The sequence below is a fragment of the Bos taurus genome, chromosome 2 (assembly GCF_002263795.3).
Source record: "Bos taurus isolate L1 Dominette 01449 registration number 42190680 breed Hereford chromosome 2, ARS-UCD2.0, whole genome shotgun sequence".
Taxonomy (NCBI): domain Eukaryota; kingdom Metazoa; phylum Chordata; class Mammalia; order Artiodactyla; family Bovidae; genus Bos; species Bos taurus.
Window position 1 is genome coordinate 1066267 of NC_037329.1, and position 20547 is coordinate 1086813.

The window sequence follows — 20547 nt, forward strand, 5'->3', positions numbered from 1 at the left end:
GTTTATAATTGTTATAAAAACTCATGAATTATTTAAGTTTACTCATCATATTCTATACTTCCATTATAGGGTGAGCACGGATACTACCTCTTAATCTGCAGGAGAATACTGGCCCCAGGGTTGTTATTTCACTACCACAAGCAACATTTTTAGGTTACTTTTTCTAAAACAGTTCTGTTTTATGTTAAGGTTAAACAGTAAAACCAAGTAGTTCACAGACTTTATTTTTGGTGCCATAGATAATGCACCTGGACTTTGCTATTAATGTTTTTAAAACCATATAGAAGTTACCACCATAATCTTGTCCCTTCCTTCATGGCTGCAGGTGACCTGGACTTGTAGCCTGGTTTGTGCACTCGAGCAAGTAGGGAAAGTACCTGACCAAAGCCAGGGCGCACAGGGTCACAGTAAATGAATGAACACAAACAGGTTTCATTATTTTTATTTCTGTAACCTTTAAATCCTGTCACAAACTAGATTTTGTTACAGCTGGATTTAGTAGAAACAGAGAAATCAAGTTCACTACTTTTTGAAAGACACAAAAAGGGAAAGGGAAATGACTTAGAAAAGGTTTTCATTAAAAAAACAAAAATCCCTCAACAAAAGCTAATCATTAAGTTTATTCTAATTGGTAATGGGTTTTATTACAATTAGCTGGTATTAAGTTTCTTGCTTAAATTCACAGATCTTTCCTTAAATGTTAGTTACAGGATAAATGGATGAACTCAGCAGCACTTCCTGACACAGCTAGCTGTTGGAACATTCCACAAAAAAATGGAAAATGATTTTGTAAGAACATGAAGGCAACAATCTGCAGTCAACATTCTCAGATTTTGCAATTACTAAAAGTATATACAATTTTAGTGTAGAAAAATAAGTCAATTTTGTAAAATCAAGCTTTTAGATTGAAAAGCACCCCCTTATTTTAACAGGCACAGAGATACTGAAAAATAGTTCTCAAAAATCCCACTAAATAGTTTATGGAAAGAAAAACATGCCCTTCTAGATCTTAAATGCAGTCAGTACTGGAACTCTTGAAAAACAGGTGACACACACTCCCTCAGCTGCTGGCCAGGGACTGGTGGATGGGTGGCTGAAAGCAGCGGACGTGCTCCACTGGTGTGCTCTCTCCATCACCTGACTTCAAGTACTTGTCCAAGATGGTGATTATCTCATCATTTAGAATCTGGAACTTGCGAATTCTTTCCACCATCTTCTTCAAAGGCTACAACAATTAAAATTAGGATAGCTGTCATTTATTCTTCATGCTTCAAAATACCTCAGCATTTTCATATTAGAAAAATTACAGCCAACTATTGACACATACCATCTCTACTGCAACATTTCTCTGTTGGCTTCATGCTACTGTAGATTCACGTGTAAAACTTAAAGACCTGTTTATTCAACAGACTGGTATCGAGAACTATGGTGTCCTAAGAGCTAGAAATGTGAAGATGAAGCCCAGTAACCAACACAACACAAGTAATTTCCAGTTATTGTGGACAGGGTGCTTTGATAGACCCTTCTGCTATAATTGGAGAAGGAAACAGCAACCCACTCCAGTATTCTTGCCTGGAGAATCCCATGGACAGAGGAGCTTGGTGGGCTACAGTCCACGGGTCGCAGAGTCTGATACGACTTCACTTTCACTTTCTGCTATAATGAGCTTCCCTCATTAAAGAATCTGCCTGCAATGCAGGAGACCTAGGTTCAATCCCTGGGTTGGGAAGATCCCCTGGAGAAGGGAAAGGCTACCCATTCCAGTATTCTGGCCTGGAGAATTCCATGGACTATTGGGGTTGCAAATAGTCGGACATGACTGGGCGACTTTCACGTCATGTCACTTCCTGCTATAATAGAACTATGTTAAAAAAACACACAAAAACGAAAACAGAACAAACTTTAAAGTCTATTCCAGTTTAAAGCACTGCTGGTTTTGCCTATGCAAGAAGTGAGGGAAAAGCCAGGCTCCTCAGAGACAGATGCTACCAGCAGGGGTGGGATGAAGAGACAGGCTGGGCTTTAAGCAAAGTGGACTGCACTCCAAGGCTCTCCACCAAGCCTGGACCTCTTAGGAAGTTAAAAGTGGTTCCACATTGGTAATAACTCTGGGAGATGAACAGTAAATGGAAATCCAGGGAGAAAGGCATCCCAAATTAAGTTCAACCAAACAAAAGCTGCCAAATAGAAATCCAATAAACAATGAAACATTTCAGAGTTTTAGATACCCCGTGAGGTCTCGGAACTGAAAAGTAAAGACTATGTGATGACATTTCTTTATGCATTTAGACTAGATGTATACAGAAACAAAAATGGAAAAAATTCTGTGAAGATAAAATTATCAATTACTACCAAGATTTGGAGAAGGAAATCAACATGTTAAATATAAACTAGTGACTTTGAAAAGTTAAAAACACAGCAGATCACACTGAGGTGAAATCAGTTAAGTCAGTACTTGGGTACAGCCAGACAGCCAAGGACATGGAGGTATGGGAGGTAGAGTGGCCCCTAAGATGTCCATGTTCCAGTCCCTGGAGCCTGTAAATGTATTATTTTCCAATAGCAAAGGGGACCTTGCAAATATAGTTAGGTGGTTACAGACTTTAAATAGGAAAAGTAGGATGGATTACCCAGCTGGATCCAATCTAATCATACTGAGCAGAGAACTTTCTCCAGCTGAAGACAGCAGAGGCGCGGCACAAAATTAGATTAGTAGTGTGAGAGGGACTTGATCATGTTGGCTGGAAGGGGCCATGTGGAAAGCATGAGAAGGGATGTGAGCTAAATAACCAGCAAGGAAATGGAGACCTTAGCTCTCCAATGGAACGGAGCTGAATGGAGCCAACCACCTGAATGAGTCTGGAAGTAGATCCATAACTAGAGGCTCCAGAAGAGAACACAGCCCTACAGACACACTGCCAGTGGCCTTGTGAAACAGTAAATGGAAGACCCAGCTGAGCCACGCTGTTCCCGACCTCTGACGCAGAAAACTGAGAGATGTTAAGTACTACACAATCGCACTCATCTCACACGCTAGCAAAGTAATGCTCAAAATTCTCCAAGCCAGGCTTCAGCAATATGTGAACCGTGAACTACCAGATGTTCAAGCTGGTTTTAGAAAAGGCAGAGGAACCAGAGATCAAATTGCCAACATGTGCTAGATCATTGAAAAAGCAAGAGAGTTCCAGAAAAACCTCTATTTCTGCTTTATTGACTATGCCAAAGCCTTTGACTGTGTGGATCACAATAAATTGTGGAAACTTCTGAGAGAGATGGGAAAACCAGACCACCTGACCTGCCTCTTGAGAAACCTGTATGCAGGTCAGGAAGCAACAGTTAGAACTGGACATGGAACAGACTGCTTCCAAATAGGAAAAGGAGTACGCCAAGGCTGTATATTATCACCCTGCTTATTTAACTTATATGCAGAGTACATCATGAGAAAGGCTGGGCTGGATGAAGCACAAGCTGGAATCAAGATTGCCAGGAGAAATATCAATAACCTCCGATATGCAGATGATAGCACCCTTATGGCAGAAAGTGAAGAGGAACTAAAGAGCCTCTTGATGAAAGTGAGAGAAGAGTGAAAAAGTTGGCTTAAAGCTCAACATTCAGAAAATTAAGATCATGGCATCCGGTCCCATCACTTCATGGCAAATAGATGGGGAAACAGTGGAAACAGTGGCTGACTTTATTTTTGGGGGTTCCAAAATCACGGCAGATGGTGATTGCAGCCATGAAATTAAAAGACACTTAAACTCCTTGAAAGGAAAGTTATGACCAACGTAGACAGCGTATTCAAAAGCAGAGACATTACTTTGTCAACAAAGGTCCGTCAAGGCTATGGTTCTTCCAGCAGTTATGTATGGATGTGAGAGCTGGACTATAAAGAAACCTGAGCACCGAAGAATTGATGCTGTTGAACTGTGGTGTTGGAGAAGACTCTTGAGAGTCCCTTGGACTGCAAGGAGATCCAACCAGTCCATCCTAAAGGAGATCAGTCCTGAGTGTTCATAGGACTGATGTTGAAGCAAAAACTCCAATATTTTGGCCACCTGATGCGAAGAGCTGACTCATTTGAGAAGTCCCTGATGTTGGGAAAGATTGAAGGCAGGAGAAGTGGAGACAGAGGATGAGATGGTTGGATGGCATCACCGACTCAATGGACATGGGTTTGGGTGGACTCTGGGAGTTGGTGATGGACAGGGAGGCCTGGCGTGCTGCAGTCCATGGGGTTGCAAAGAGTTGGACACGACTTAGTGCCTAAACTGAAGTATAGACATGTCTGATGAAGTCCCCAAATGGAAGAAAAACTAAAATATTTGAAAAGATAGTAAGTATTTTCTGGAATTCAATTACAAAGAATCCATAAAATGACAAACACAAGAAGATCTACATACCTTGAAAATAGAAGGAAAATGGCATCAGACTCCTTTGCTCACTAATTCTATTTGGACTCATTTGGGTGAAAAGAAAGTTTCATTTGGTGGCACCTTTTGTCCTCAGATGAGAAACATTCACAGGGAAAAAAAACAACTTTAAATAAATAGAAAATGTCTGTCTTTGTGAAGCTTCCACATACCACATTTTTGATGATTTCGTCTTTGCCATCGTGTTTCTGGACTTTGAGCAGATGGTAGCAGAAATCCAGCACAGCAAAGCGGCGCTGCTGCCCAAGCAGCGCAATGATCATGCAGCCAGCCCAGTGGAGCCCATCGCCAAAGCACTGCCTGGAGACAAGAAGCAGGAGGTGGAACGGGCAACCAGATGCCAGTTGCCAAACCACCTATGTGCCCCGCAGGATATGATGAGCAGAGCTGTGTCCCTGGTTTGGTAAACACCTCTTTGGGGTTCCTGTGGCAAACTGTTTCTGAACCTCTTTTTAGATCAAGGCCCTGCCATGAAGAATGAGTTCATGAAGTGCTGGTGGTCCTCCTGTCTAGCAAAATACACAACTGACTTGCATAAGTCTCCATGAGTTCAGAAAACTCCAGAAGCCCAGCCCTGAGGCATTTCCTAGGCATCAGGTAACAGCCCCTATTTAAGCCGCTTTATTGCAGCTCAGCAATATGGGGATCCATTTCCAGAGGAAAGTGGTTCTCTGCATGAGCCTAACGCCGGCTTCTCTCCCATTTCCCTTCCCTGAGCACTCACTTACTCGACTGTAAACTCGTGTGTTCCCACAGGAATGCAGTAGACAAACTGCATGGCACTCCAGAGTCTGTGAAACTCAACACAGTCATCTACGTGCATGACCCCATTGCTGGGCAGAGGCCCGCGCCAGATGGAGTCATCCAGAAAGGTCCGGATGCGGGTCAGGATGACTTCAAACATGGACAGGCCACAGCAGAGACGCTCCTTTGTCAGCAGGTCCCCCTCTCTTGCTATTGCAATTTGCTGTAAAAGGACAAAATGTCACAGGCATGGCAGGCAGCTAGAATGCTGAAGTCGAAGTACTCCAGTATTGTTTTTGACTCACTGGAAACTATCACACCTTGCAGAAGAGGGTTTTTAAAAATAAACATCAACAAAATACGTCAGCTATTACTTATATGTCTTATCAGACTAAATAGAACTGTCAAGCACAGTTGTTCTTAAGGGAGAGGTTTACCTCATGAGGACATTTGGCAACATATGGAGATACTTGGTTTTCATAGCTTCTGGGTCTAGTGGCATCTAGTGGGTAGAGGCCAGGGATGCTGCTAAATGTCCTACAATTCATAGGACAGTCCCCCCAGCAAAGAATTATCTCATCCAAAATGGCAACAGGTTGAGAGACTCTGATGTAGCTAGCTTAAGTTCCTCCCTGCCTCCTGTTCTTAAAAACCAATGAGAAAGCTTTCTTCATGAAGGGGTGGACAACAAAAACAGCGATGTTTACTGTGCACGCCTCACCTGCCACATGATGTTCCACGTCCTTTCACGTGTTAGCTCATTCACACTTCCCAGCCACCCTGTGACAAGGTCCTATTATAAAACTCACTTGGAAAACTCAGGCCTGAGTAGCTGAGCAGGCCCATGCAATCTCTTGATGCCTGAGGACTAGGTCTCACCCAGAGTCCATCCACCCTGCCAAGGACCAGCCCAGCTGGGCGCCCAGCTCACAGCAGCATGTTGCATTACCTGTGGAGTTCCCAGTCTTTCGATCAGAGGGACAAGGTGCAGTGGGGCATACTTTGATTCTAGTCTTTTCATTTTGGCATCAAGTCTCTCTCCCTCTACGGTGGAAAAAAATATTTTATACTCTATTCCTTGTATGAATAACAATTGCATAAGTTTAATTTTGTAAAAAAAAAAAAAAAACCCAAATGAAAAATATTTAACATTATGCATAGAGGTTCTCTTTGAAAATTCTTTTATGGAACTGGCTCATCTGCTATTTTAACTCAAACAGAGAACTGAGTCTTTGCTCAGTATTCAAACTTTTAAAAACTTAATGTAGTCAAAAACAGCACAGTACAATGAATCCTCTGTGACTATCTGTTGCTACAATCATGAGCTCATGGCATTCTTCTTTCATATATACCTAATACCCCTGCTCCCATGCTATTCTGAAACAATCAAGATACAGCATTTCCATCCTAAGTACTTCCTTTATTCAGTATTCATTTAACTATATTATATTACTTCCAGGATGTGACTGAACAGGAAGCAAACTCAAAGCTGGCTTTTTAACTAAAGAGAACTCTCTGGCAACACAGACATGTGTCCCTACCCTGGTCAGAGGACTGGCTCACCTTTCACATGGACCCTTGGCAAGATGTTCTGGAAAGGGGCTGCGTGCAGCAGGTCACATACTTCTTCTAGAGACTAGAACAATGAAAAAGAAGGCTGCATGAAGAATCTCATCTCACAGTAGAGATGGACAAAGAAATCGGATGCTGAGAACAAGGCACATCTTTGTCATTTTGTGTAAAATAAACACTGCAAGCAGACTGCCCAACAGGAGTCTCTGCGCTGGTGGAGCTGTCCCTTGCTGTTCTGGCCAGGTAGCTACCAGCAACATGTGGGGATTAAGTACCTGGAATGTGGCTAAGGAACTGAATTTTCATTTTTAGTTACTCAATTTTCATTTTGATTAATTTAAACACAGACCAGAGATCAAACTGAAAAAGCAAGAAAATTCCAGAGAAACAACTACTTCTGCTTTATTGACTATGCCAGAAGCCTTTGACTATGTGGATCACAAGAAACTGTGGAATTCTTAAAGAGATGGGAATACCAGACGACCTTAACTGCCTCCTGAGAAATCTGTATGCAGGTCAAGAAGCAACAGTTAGAACTGGGCATGGAACAATGGACTGGTTCAAAATTGGGAAAGGAGTATGTCAAGTCTGAATATTGTCACCCTGCTTATTTAACTTATATGCAGAGTACAACATGCAAAATGACAGGCTGGATGAAGCACAAGCTGGAATCAAGATTGCCTGGAGAAGTATCAATAACCTCAGATATGCAGATGACATCACCCTTATGGAAAAAAGCAAAAAGGAACTAAACAGCCTCTTGATGAGAATGAAAGAGGAGAGTGAAAAAGCTGGCTTAAAACTCAACATTCAAAACACTAAGATTATGGCATCTGGACCTATCACTTCGTGGCAAACAGATGAAGAAACAGTGTCAGACTTTATTTTCTTGAGCTCCAAAATCACTGCAGATGGTGACTGCAGTCATGAAATTCAAAGACTCTTGCTCCTTGCAGGAAAACCTACACAGCATATTAAAAAGCAGATTGTGATTACTTTACTGACAAAGGTCCGTCTAGTCAAGGCTGTAGTTTTTCCAGTAGTCATCTATGGATGTGAGAGTTGTACTGTGAAGAAAGCTGAGCACTGAAGAATTGATACTTTTGAACTGTGGTTTTGGAGAAGACTCTTGAGAGTCCCTTGAACTGCAAGGAGATCCAACCAGTCCATCCTAAGGGAAATCAGTCCTGAATATTCACTAGAAGGACTGATGTTGAAGCTGAAACTCCAATACTTTGGCCACCTGATGCGAAGAGCTGATTCACTGGAAAAGACCCTGATGCTGGGAAACACTGAAGGAAGGAGAAGGGGACAACAGAGGATGAGATGGTTGGATGGCATCACTGACTGGATGGACATGAGTTTGAGCCAGCTCCTGGAGTTGGGGATGGACAGGGAAGCCTGGAGTGCTGCAGTCCATGCGACTGCAGAGTCGGACACGACTGAACGACTGGACTGAAACACTGACAGGACTGAGCACAGTGCCTTTGTCTTTAGGGTCCCTCAGCCGTCCCTGCAGAGCCAGGAAGCAGGTGCCTCCTTTGTAAACAAAGAGCAGGAGGCAGAAGGAAGGGGCACCGTTGGCCATTCCCCACTGAGCCTAAAACAAGAGTCTGAGCAGTCACTCTGAACCTGTTGTTGGATCACAAATTCCTTTAAACAGGCAATAAAACCCCACACTACATAAAACCTGTTCTCCAAACAATGCAGTGTAGGAAGAAAGCTTACTTCCAATATCACAGGGGTTTCACAACATCTAAAACTCCACCACGAACCCAAATATGGTCAGGAAGGGTGCCCTTCCCTCGCTGGAGGGCCCATAAACAAGGGAAAGTCCTTAGCAGTGTGCTCAGCGCAGGGCAAAAAGACCAGAAGTGAGAATGGGCTCTCCTGCCTCCTACTGTACATCCACCCTAAAATCTTGAGAAAGCAAACTGCTAAACAAAGAAATAGTTATCAGAGAATCAAAACATACTGACTGATAAGAGTTTCCTTTCTGAGGATCTCCACAAAGATGACAGCAAAACTAAGACCAAGAGGAGGAATAGAAGGCTTTCTGTACCATCATGTAAAAGTCCTGTTATCCCCTAACATAAGCCTGGAAGAGCAGTCAGTCAGAGACCTGCTCCTTCAGAACCCTCCAGAAGGAGACCGACCCCGTCCTCCACACCTCCTGTGCCCAAGTCCAGAAAGAACACAAGCTCTTCACACAGAAGGCAGGCATCAGACGGTGAAGGACTACCACGCAGACACAGACTAGCGAGTAACGTCTGTGGGTTATCACGCAGCTGAAAAAGGCTGATGACTGTCAACACTTACTAATGTGGAATGATCTCCAGATTTACTGTAAAGTGAAAAAGGGAACGCGGAGATGGGTGTGGATACACACGGATGAGATACTGCACTTTATGTATGTGTTCAGGAGAAGTCATACGTGAAGGGACTTTTCCTGTATTAAATATTGAAAATTCATGACGAGTGATTACTATTTACAGGAATTTCCCTCACTTATCTTGTGTATTTAGGTGAAAGATCCAGTTCTCCCTCAGCTGTTCCTGGAGCAAGGCTGCCCTGGACACCAGCTTCTTGGGGAGCTGCCTGTTGGCCCAGCAGCACCAGTCCTGCTGCAGGGAGCAGCTGGGCTGAGTCGCAGGCAGGGGACAGCAAGGGCCTGGGGGCTGCCCGCCTTTGGCACCACATGGAAAAGGTCTTCTGCGAGCAGAGTGGCAGAGTAGAGTCTGGAAGATGCAGGTCCTGACCAGAGACTGTACCCTGCACCCGAACTTGGGCTCCCTGACACGAGAGCCAACATATCTTTTTCGAGTAAGCAGGTGTTAGGTGCCTAGCCCGCTGGCTCAGCCCCTCAAGCCTGCAGTCTGCCTGCCACGCCCTGCACAGTGTATGCAACACCTGGCCCAGGTCGTTGCAAAGCACACCGTGCCTCTGCCAAGGTGCCAAGGCTCCAGAGAGAGAAGAGACTGCTTTAAAGAAGTAACAGAGCAAAGATCTCCCCAGACAGAGCTAGAAATGTAACACAACTCCCACTGAAATATCAGTGTGCTTTTTCAGTGTATTTGGCCCAAGGTGATTCTCATACTTTCAGAGCAGAGCAAAGATCCACAAAGAGGTAGCATGTGCTTGAAGAAGAATACGGTAAGGAGCACGTCCTACCGGGGGTTAACACTTTAGTTAGAGCTACCATGAGTAAGACAACATGTTAGAAGCCGTGGACAGACACAGACTAGTAGAATGAGGAGGAAAACCAGGAGACAGACTAGCACATCCACAGAAAGCGGAAGGGTGACAGAGGGATCCTGCTGACCAACAAGGAAAGGAGTCTTCCTTCAGTCACTGGAGAAGGGACAACTGGTGACCCATGAGGAAAAAAGAATCTTCATCCACATCTCACATTACACACAAAAACCAACTCCAGAAGGATTATAAACTTTAATGTAGAAACAAAACCTAAAATCTTTAGAAGAAAATATTAAAGAACGTCTTTATGATTCCTAGAGAGGAAAGGACTTCTTTGAAGAGATACAAGAAGTGCTTGTACACAAGAACCGTAGAAAAGAGACTCTAGTCAAATTAGGAGTATCAGTTTCTCAAACATCGCTACTATTAGAGTGAAAAGATAAGCTAAAATCAGGGCTTCCTTGGTGGCTCAGCAATAAGAATCCACCTGCCGATGCAGGAGACACAAGTTCGATACCTGGGTCGAAAAGATCCCCTGGAGAAGTAAATGGCAACCCACTGCAGTATTCTTGCCTGGAGAATCCCATGGACAGGGGAGCCTGGTGGGCTGTAGTCCAAGGGGTCACAAAAAAGAATCGGACACGATCAAGCGATATACAACAATACTAGCATTTGCATGTAACACACAGAAGATACACAAGTTGTAGTAAAATGGACAAGATACAAACGGAACATTTAACAGAAGGAGAGCCCAGCAGCAGCGAAGATGCCCAGTTCCGCAGTCCTCACTGAAAAGCAGAGTGAGGCCACCTCAAGAGGGCTCTGGGTGCAGAGCGGTAGTCAGCTGACAACCTACAGGGACAGAGGGAGAGGCCGAAGGACACCCCCAGCAGGCAGGCAGTGGGACTGCGCGTGCCCACGCATGATTTCTTGGTGTTGCTGGGCTCCCAGCGCTTGCTTTCTTATGCTGTCCACCTCAGCAGGCATGGGCCATGTGTACCTATTTCAATGTAAAAAGTTAAAATTCAATGACATTTAAAACTCTGTTCTTTAGTCACATGGAGCCCCACTCTGAGGTCTCAACAGCCTCAGCTATGGAATTTTCCATCTCAAACAGTTCTCCCGGGCAGCAGCTTTATACATTATGTGTATGTCATATATGTTAATCTAGATGCAGTAAATCTATAATAAAACATTCTTACAATATTCACACAGTAAAACATTCTTAAATGAACTACTGCATTTTTGTTTTTCAATCGTAGGGAACAAATTCAGAAGTCTAAATAACGATGAAAAAAAGAAAAGTGCTTTACAACATTTGCTCTCCTTCCCCCATTAAATAACGCCAGTAAATCAAGCGCCTAGAGAATGGCCTCTTCTGTCATCCATGAGGAGGAAGGGCCTTGGCAGCACGCGGGCCACGGCAGTGCTGGGCACTCACCAGGCTCTGCTCTATGAGCAGGCAGAAGAGCACAGCGTTGCCCACCTCCCGCAGGTTCTGGAAGCACACCGTTTTCAGCTCCGCATACTCAACTATGTCCTTCAGCTGGTGGTGGAAGAACTCCAGGATGCCTGAAGTGGGAGAGAATGAGTGTGGGGCTGGGAGAGGCTAGAGGGAGGGAGCGTGACAGTGCACAGCCTGGGTCCACGGCCGGAAGCACCCGTGCTGACAGAAGACTCTGACACTGCCATCCTGCCCACCAAGGAGATGGCTGTGTCCCCTGTTCCACCGCCTGCATCCTTGTCCTCAGCTCCAAAGCCTGCCAACCCAGTCCAGGCACAGCTTGTTCTTCTGTGCTGTGCAGATATTGTGTTATTTTCACAGACTGAAGGTCTGTGGCACTCCTGTGTCAAACAAATCTATAGGTGCCATTTTCCCCATAGCATCTGTTCACTTCATGTTTCTATATCAGATTTTGATAATTCCCGCAATATTTTAAGTTTTTTCATCATTATATTTGTCATGGTGATCCGGGATCTTTGATGTTATTATTGCAAAAAGGTCACAACTTGCTAAAGGTTCAGATGATGGTTAGCATTTTTTAGCAATGACGTGTTTTAAATTAAGATACTTAGTTGTATTTATTTATTTATGGCTGTGCTGGGTCTTCATTGCTGCACTCAGGCTTTCTCTAGTTGTGGCGAGCAGGGAATACTCCTCATTGCAGCGTGCAGACTTCTCATTCTGGTGGCTTTTCTTTTTCTGGAGCACGGGCCCCAGAGTGAGGGCTCAGCAGCGTGCCGCACTGTCTTAGTTGCTTCAGGGCATGTGGGATCTTCCTGGGCCAGGGATCAAATCTGTGTCCCCTGCACTGGCAGGCGGATTCTTTACCACTGGACCACCAGGGAAGTCCAAGATATGGATGTTTTAAAAGGCGTATCTTGTGTTACTGCACACTTAATAGACTATGCTGCTGCTGCTGCTAAGTCGCTTCAGTCGTGCCTGACTCTGTGCGACCCCATGGACTGCAGCCCACCAGGCTCCCCCGTCCCTGGGATTCTCCAGGCAAGAACACTGGAGTGGCTTGCCATTTCCTTCTCCAATGCATGAAAGTGAAAAGTGAAAATAAAGTCGCTCAATCGCATCCAACTCTTAGCGACCCCATGGACTGCAGCCCACCAGGCTCCTCCGTCCATGGGATTTTCCAGGCAAGAGTACTGGAGTGGGGTGCCATTGCCTTCTCCGTAATAGACTATAGTATAGTACAAACATAACTTTATATGCATCAGAAAATAAAAAAATTCATATGGCTTGCTTTATTGTGATAATTTGCAGCTGGCTGGAACCAGATATGCAACATCTCTGAGGTCTGTGTATACCTTCAGAGGAGGCATCATGTTGCAATAAATGAGCAAGACCACAGTCATCTCCAGCAGAGGTAGAAAAGGTATTTGATAAAATTCAAAATCCCTTCACAGGCATAGAAAGGAACGTGTTTAATCTAATAAAGGACATCTACAAAAACCCTGTAGCTAACATCATACTCAGTGGTGAATCTGCATGCCTTCTCCCAGAGCTTCAGAGAAAGAGAGCATCTTCACCACTCTCCTGGAGGTTCTGGATGTTGTCATAAGGTAGGAAAAGACACAAAGCATAAAGTCTAGGAAGCACTCTATCCATTCACTGCTGAAACAGTCAAAATCCCCGAGCTGACTCTAGAATTTATAGTCATACAGAAGACCCAGAACAGGCAAAACAACACTGAGAAAAATGCTGGATACTTAAAGAGATTTCATACCTCTCATCCCATCAGGTCAGGCCCTGAGTGCTGTTCCACAATGACCCCACAGCCCTGCCTGCCTGAGAGACCATCGTTTCCTCTTGGTGGTCCACCCCACAATGAGCATGAGTACAGGGGTACTTCCAGCAACATGGCACTACCTCCACAGTGGTGCCATGCCAGCTGGGTGAGGACATGTGGAAACCAGCCCAGAAGTCCACAGCTCTCCTGCAGACCAGCTCTGGATTTGGCTTAAATGGCTTTGTCTTTGACATTTAAAATATCCACCTCTAATAAGGATCTGAGCACCAGTTTTATTATCCCAACATTACCCGTCTACTTTCTGAGATTTTCCCTAAGCCAGGACAGACCAATGGTTATTCCCTTCCCAGTGGCCAAATGGGTCACCTCACTGTCTCCTCCAACACCAACAGCAGCCTTGGGTGGTGCCAGGAACACCCAGGGGCTCAACCACACCAGCCAACTGCCTATCAGGACAGTATCTCACTGGTGACCAACAAGATAGTTTTCCAGCTTTCAATAAAGTATTAACAGATAAGAGATAACAGGCAGCTTTGTTAAGAGACAAAGGTTCTTGTAGTTCAATTTTATCACAAACAAAGCTCTCTGAGGTCATGAATGTTATCCATGTAGAAAGCCCCAAATCCACTCTGGTCAGGTCACATAGGTTCGTCTGGCACCCCAAAGACCACATCTGCCTGAGGGCCCTGCAGCTGGCCAGTCAGTAAGATAGGAGGCTGCCGGGCAGAGACAGACAAGCTGCACTGTCGGGGCAGTGACCCCCTCCACGGGCTCCCCTGCAGCCTGGGCTGCTGAAGACTAGCTGGCAGTTGGACCAGGCAGTGGTGCTCCCTGCCTCCCCCACCAGTGATTTGCAAGATCCTGGTATTACAGGAGAGCCAAGGTGCACAGGGTTCACAGCACTGTCACCCTCCACCCAGCTCTCCCACCCTTGCACACCTGCTCTTGGTTGAAAGGCAGGTTTGTTCTGTTAGAAACAATCAGGTTCTGGCTTCCCACCTTCTCCCACTTGGGGAAGGCAGATCTGATCCTTACCAGTAATTTCCAACTTGATTTCCCTTAACTGACCTAGGGCTGACACTGCCCCTCCCTGTACGCCCCAGAGGGACGCTGTGCTCACCCGGGGAGCCGTACTCATGTCGCGGCAGCCGGCAGACCTTGGGCATCACCTCCATCAGCGTCTTCACATACTGTAGGATTGTGCCTTGCAGCTGTGAGAGATGGTCTGTGTCAACCACCAGCCACATTACCCTGCAGGCTGTCGGTGCGATGGGGACTTTTGAAAATGAATTTGTTAGTAAAATGCACGGTAATGACCCAGGACTGAGAATCACTTTGGCTAGAAAGGAAATCTCACACATAGAAGGAAAGCAACCTCAATGGGAGTGGGCAGCCCCTCGCCACACAGGAACTGGGTGCAGAATCCTCCCCCCAACCCTGGGAAGGAAGCCCACCAGAGGGAAACATACCAGGCTTTTGACCACCTTCAGCAGCTCTTCCATGACCACTGCAATGCCCTGGTAGCCAAGCAGCCGGCAAATGACCTGGAAGTGTGGGGGCCCCACAAAGTTCCGGTAGCTCCCATAGATGCTCGAATAGGCCAGGTTTAAAGCCTGGGGGCAAAGAACATTAGTGCTTGATGAAGCTGCCGGGTCTTCAGTGTAGCCCCATGCACACATGAAAATGAAGAATCCACATGTACATGCATTAGCACACAGTGGATCCAGAGAACCTGTCAGACTGCCCTTCATTGGTATCTAGGTTTTCAACCTGAAGACATGAAAACAAGCTCGCTAAAACAGAAGGAAGAAAACAAAACCATTTGGTCTTCCAACATTTATTAAACTGCCAGTCCTACAGAAGATATTTTGAGGTCCTGGAATGAGCAATGAATGTATCTGAGAAGCTCACTGCTGCCCCCGTATTACTGCTCCCCGTCTCCTAAGGGAGACACTCGGCAATAGGTTCTGATGGGACAGTGGGTACCAGGGAGCTGGAGACCGCAGCCCCCGCATGGTGGGCAGGCAAGAAAGGTAGGCAGGGTAGTTTCTGGTAAGATCAGGCCTCCAAGTTTGTCTAAGGACGCAGGTGCACACCCATCGGGGAAACTCCTCATGTTAAGCGTTCAGTGCTATGTACTTTGCTCTCAGCTCTTCTTTAGCTGCACCCTGCAAATTCTGATTTACTTCCTTTGAGACTTCCTCTTGCCCTAAGGATCATTTAGAAATATGTTAATTTCAGTGTCTGGAGATTTTCTTGTCATCTCTTTGTTACTGATTTCAAGTTTGAGTTCACTGTGGTCAGATAACACTGTAATATTTTGATTCTTTGAATTCTGTTGAGGTTGTTTTAATGCCCAGTATATGCCAAGGTTGCTTTAATGCCCAGGATATGGTCTATCTTGAGAATGCTCCATGGGTACTTGAAAAGAATGTGTGTTCTGCTGTTGTTGGGTGAAGTGTTCTACACGTGTCCATGAGATCCTGTTGGTTGATGGTGTTCATTCTTCTTTGTTGCTGATTTTCTGTATACTTATTCTTTTGATTACTAAGTGAGAGGAAAGTTGACCTCCCCAACTACAACTATGGAGTTGTTCATTTCTCCTTTCACTTATGTCAGTTTTTGCTTCAAGTATTTTGAAACTGTTGTTTGCAATTCGGATTGCTATATCTTCTTGGTTGCTTGACCTTCTTCTCATTATGTTATGTCCATTCCTCTTTGCCCCTGATGTGTGGTACATCTTTTTCCATCCTTTTACTTTTAATTTACTTATATCGTTGACTTGAAGTGAGTTTCTTATGCAGTCGTACTTTTTAATCCACAGTCAATCTCTGCCTTTGAACTGTCTTTAGACTACTTACATTTAATACATTTACAAATAATGCAATTATTGATTTTTAAGTAGGCTCTTTCTTCTTCTCTTCCTGTGGGTCACTTAGACATTTTCTGGAATTCTGTTGTGACATAACTGTGGTATTTTTGAGAGCATCTCTTTGCACAGGTCTTTCAGTGATGTTCCAAGTTTTACATTATATGTTATGTGAGTTAACCTGTGAGCTTCCCTGGTGGTTCAGACAGTAAAGAATCTGCCTGCAATGCAGGAGAGCCAGGTTCGATCCCTGGGTTGGGAAATCCCCTGGAGAAGGGGATGGCTACCTAATCCAGTATTATTGCCTGGAGAATTCCACGGACAGAGGATATAATGTATATGTTGTATTATACATTATGTAAGTTATAGGTTATAGAAGTTACCACTTTTGAATGAAGTGTTTTAGGATTTCTCCTTTTAGGTCTCTGTATTCTTTCCCCTTCCCCTCTTATAATTGTCTTAAATATTTCCTCTACAAACACAGAGAACTACATCAGGACAAGAAGATTCTGAATACCTGGACTAGCAAGTCTGGTTGTTCAGCTCTGAATACATATCCTCAGGAGTTTTGTTGTTCAGTTGCTAAGTAGTGTCCAACTCTTTGTGACCCCCATCGAGTGTAGCACACCAGGCTTCTCTGTCCTTCACTATCTCTGAGAGTTTGCTCAAATTCATGTCTACTGGTGCCATCTAACTGTCTCATCCTCTGCCTCCGTCTCATACTCTCCTTTTGCCTTCAATCTTTCCAAGTATCAAGGACTTTTCCAATGAGTCAGCCTCTTCACATCAGGTGGCCAAAGTATTGGAACTTAATCTTCAGCATCAGTCCTTCCAATGAATATTCAGGGTTGATTTCCTTTAGGATCTCCTTGGAGTCCAAGGGAATCTCAAGAGTCTTCTCCAGCACCGCAGTTCAAAAGAATCAACACTTCAGCTCTCAGCCTTCTTTATGATCCAACTCACACTTGTACATAACTACTGGAAAAACCATAGCTTTAACTATATGGACTTTTTTCGGCAAAGTAATGTCTTTGCTTTTCAATATGCTGTCTAGATTTGTCATAGCTTTCCTTCCAAGGAGGAAGTGTGAAACCTCATCAGTCATCAACTCTCAGGGGATCATCCTATCCTCAAGGCTTATGGAGGCTGTTCTAGGTGTTTCCTCTTTCTTCTGAGCAATGAACTCTGCATTCCGAGCCATGAACATCTAGAATCTCACTGCCTCTCAAAAGAACCTGTTCTAGAGTGACTACACTTTAACCAAAAGGAAAACTGGGATATCACACCTTGTTTCTTATATGAGTAGAAAGCTGGAAACCCACTGACATGTAAAATCAGGCTTTTCCTGGCTCTGTTCCTAGAGGCTGGCTTTTCCTGGAGCGCCAGAGATTGGTGGCACAACCTTCATTTTTCTTTTCTTTTTTTGGCTGCAACATCTGGCATGTGGGATCCTAGTTCCCTGATCAGGGATTGAACCAGTGCTCTCTGCAGTGGAAGTGCAGTCTTAACCACTGGACTACCAAGGAAGTCCCAGAACTTTCTCTCTGCTCTTCTCTGATGTGAATTCCAGAAGCAGTCATCCTCATGGAGTAAATGACAATAATAAATATCCCATCAAAAAAACAAGGGTTTTGTGACAATGACATGTGTTCTATCTGCTTTGCATCACATAAAATGTGTTTCTGATAGCCGTGAACTGTCCCAGAAGAGGAATACTCAAATACTTTGCAGCTATAGTAAAAGCATATTAAAAAATAAATACATTCCCTATTCTTCACAATCCTTAAAGTATAAGCCCTGTTAGTTTTACCAGTGATGATGTACAGTAAACTTACTCTCCTGAAGTATTGTTTTCATTATGCTGGCAAGTGGAAAATTATAGTTAGAAAGTTGCTTTCCACTTGAAATGTATGAGACAGCTGCCAAATTAATTTCCTGTGTGTTACTTCCTAATGTTATGGTGCAGGTCTTTTTTGTTTCTCATCCTGCATATTGCATATTCTCCCCACCCCATCTCCTTCAATACACCCAAACTGTACAGTTAGTGTATAAAGTACATAAAGTACAGGGAACACTCCTTGGGAGGCAAGTGTTGAAGATGGCAGAGGACCAATTTGGCAAAGAAGCGGGATCTGTCACTCGCCACTTTGAAAAAAACCTACTCAAGCCAAAACACCTATGTGATTCCTCTTCTAGGAAGCCTGATTCTTCTTGTCTTCTGCTCACCTTTGTTGTTGTTATTCAGTCATGAAATCATGTCTGACTCTCTACAACCCCATGTAGCCCACCAGTCTCCTCTGCCCTCTACTATCTCCTGAAATTTGCACAAATTCATGTCCATTGAATCGGTGATGCTAGAATTTTGTCAGAATCACACTGTTGTTGCTATGTTGCTACTCTTTGCGACCTCATGGACTGCAGCACACCAGGCTCCTCTGTCCTCCACTATGTCTTGGAGTTTGCTCAAATTTATATCCATTGAATTGGTGATGCTCTCTAATCGTCTCATCCTCTGTTGGCCCCTTCTCCTCCTGCCTTCAGTCTTTCCCAGCATCAGGGTCTTTTCTAATGAGATGGCTCTTCACATCAGGTGGCCAAAGTATTGGATGTTCAGCTTCAGTATCAGTCCTTCCAATGAATATTAAGGGTTGATTTCCTTTAGGACTGACTGGTTTGATCTTCTTGCAGTCCAGGCGAATCACATAGCATGTTAAAGTCTGAGAGCACCGCTGTAGAATTGTTTCACACAGATATTCTATTTTCTTCTTTTTCCTGAATTTGCCCCAAACAAAGCATGGCGGTGTCATTTCATTACCCAAAGATGATGACACCATCTTGAATCATTTGAAACTTGTGAGTTCAGCTCACTGGCACTAAAGATAATCAAGCTATAATTCCTGATTTCATCTCTGGCAGCTGAACATATTCTCATCAGCAAGGGGTGGCCGTGGACTGGTTTCCAAGGTTGGGAGGGAGTGCAAACATGAGCACAGTTTTGTTGTTTAGTCACTAAGTTGTGTCTGACTCTTTTGTGACTCCCATGTTCTATAGCCCACCAGGTTCCTCTGTCCATGGAATTTCACAGGCAAGAATACTGGAGCGGGCTGCCACTTCCTTCTCCAGAAATTTCTATCTTAATCACCAAAGTTTCTAGTTCTGTCTTCAAAAATTACATAAAACTTCTTTTAGTTCCAAGGGGGTTAAACACTGTATTTTAATTCCAAAAGGAGGTGCATTAGAGGATTTATTCTCGTCCTTTTTAAGTTATCCACTTCATGCCCTTACCAAGTGGTGGAGGAGGAAGGCTGAACCCACACATGAGCCCAGACTGTATTATCTACCCATTTCCAAGGTGGAAACACTGCTGCACATCTGAGTTCTGCTACATCTGCAGTGAGAGGATGGAAATGAAAGGCTCACACTCTAAGGAGGCTCCCAACCTCCCAATTTAAAGGGTGGGCTGGGTACCCAGCTTCACTCCACCAGCAGCTCAGACACCGAGACAATGCTTTCCTGTGCAGTCCCAGAGCATGGACGTCACCTGGGCGTGGGGAAGAGGCAGAGTCTTGGGCCTCATGTCCCACCCCACCCGTCACCTGTCCTACCTGCACAGCTGCTCAGCAGCAGTACTGAGAAGGGGGCTTTCATCTCTAACCCCCCAGCCCCGAACCTGTGAGGCAGGTGCTGTGGTCAGTTAGTCTGCTGCCATGCTTTTTATGACGATGATGTATTATTGCCCCTGTAACATACTTTACTTTGTACTTGTCTGACTTATTTCCTTAGGAGTCTGACTTCCTACAAGCAAGAATATTTAAATACTGATGAATACAGACGGCCTCCTAGGATTCTGTGTACTCCTACAGCCACACTTAAGGCAGCACGACATTACAATTTAGAAAGGTGCTAACTGAAGGATACAATCACGTTTCGTATGTGGCATGATGTGTGTGTACTTAGTCACTCAGTCATGTCTTTGCTCCTCTATGGACTGTAGCCTGCCAGGCTTCTCTGTCCATGGGATTCTCCACATAAGAATACTGGAGTGGGTTGCCATTTTTTCCTCCAGAGGATCTTCCCAACCAAGAGATCAAACCCGCATCTCCTGCATTGGCAGGCAGATTCTTTACCACTGAGCCACCTGGAAAGCCCTATGTGGCATACATTTAAATTACTGCAACTAAACTTAATCAAACTAAACTTCAAAATACACTTCACTGTGAACTTAAAAATCATAATATAATATAAACACAAAAGAACTTACCTTTGATCCATGCAAATACTGAGGTTGTGCATTTGGCTGTTTATCTCTTTGAAATTCTTGAGAAAACGGTAATACTGTCCGAACAAATCTAAACAAGATTTTAAAAGAGAAAGAAAATAACAAATTTAACGGTACTTCTTTAAAATTGAGAACTTTTCTATTACTCATCAATTAACTCTTCCTCCCAATTAATCATCACAGAGGAAATCAAAA

At 44.3% G+C, this 20547-nt stretch overlaps 1 protein-coding gene across 1 annotated transcript in view; it reads right to left on the reverse strand.

Annotated features, from left to right (window-relative positions):
* Nucleotides 1-424: 424 nt before the first annotated feature.
* CYFIP1 (cytoplasmic FMR1 interacting protein 1) overlaps nt 425-20547 on the reverse strand; it is a 108636-nt gene continuing 88513 nt past the window's right edge. The window contains exons 23-31 of the mRNA NM_001205515.2: nt 20335-20422; nt 14674-14817; nt 14325-14415; nt 11383-11513; nt 6738-6810; nt 6124-6218; nt 5159-5397; nt 4583-4730; nt 425-1225 (exon numbers count right to left, since the gene is read on the reverse strand). Of these exons, the coding sequence (NP_001192444.1) occupies nt 1061-1225; nt 4583-4730; nt 5159-5397; nt 6124-6218; nt 6738-6810; nt 11383-11513; nt 14325-14415; nt 14674-14817; nt 20335-20422 (1174 nt within the window). The 3' untranslated portion in view covers nt 425-1060. The remainder of the gene's footprint in view (nt 1226-4582; nt 4731-5158; nt 5398-6123; nt 6219-6737; nt 6811-11382; nt 11514-14324; nt 14416-14673; nt 14818-20334; nt 20423-20547) is intronic.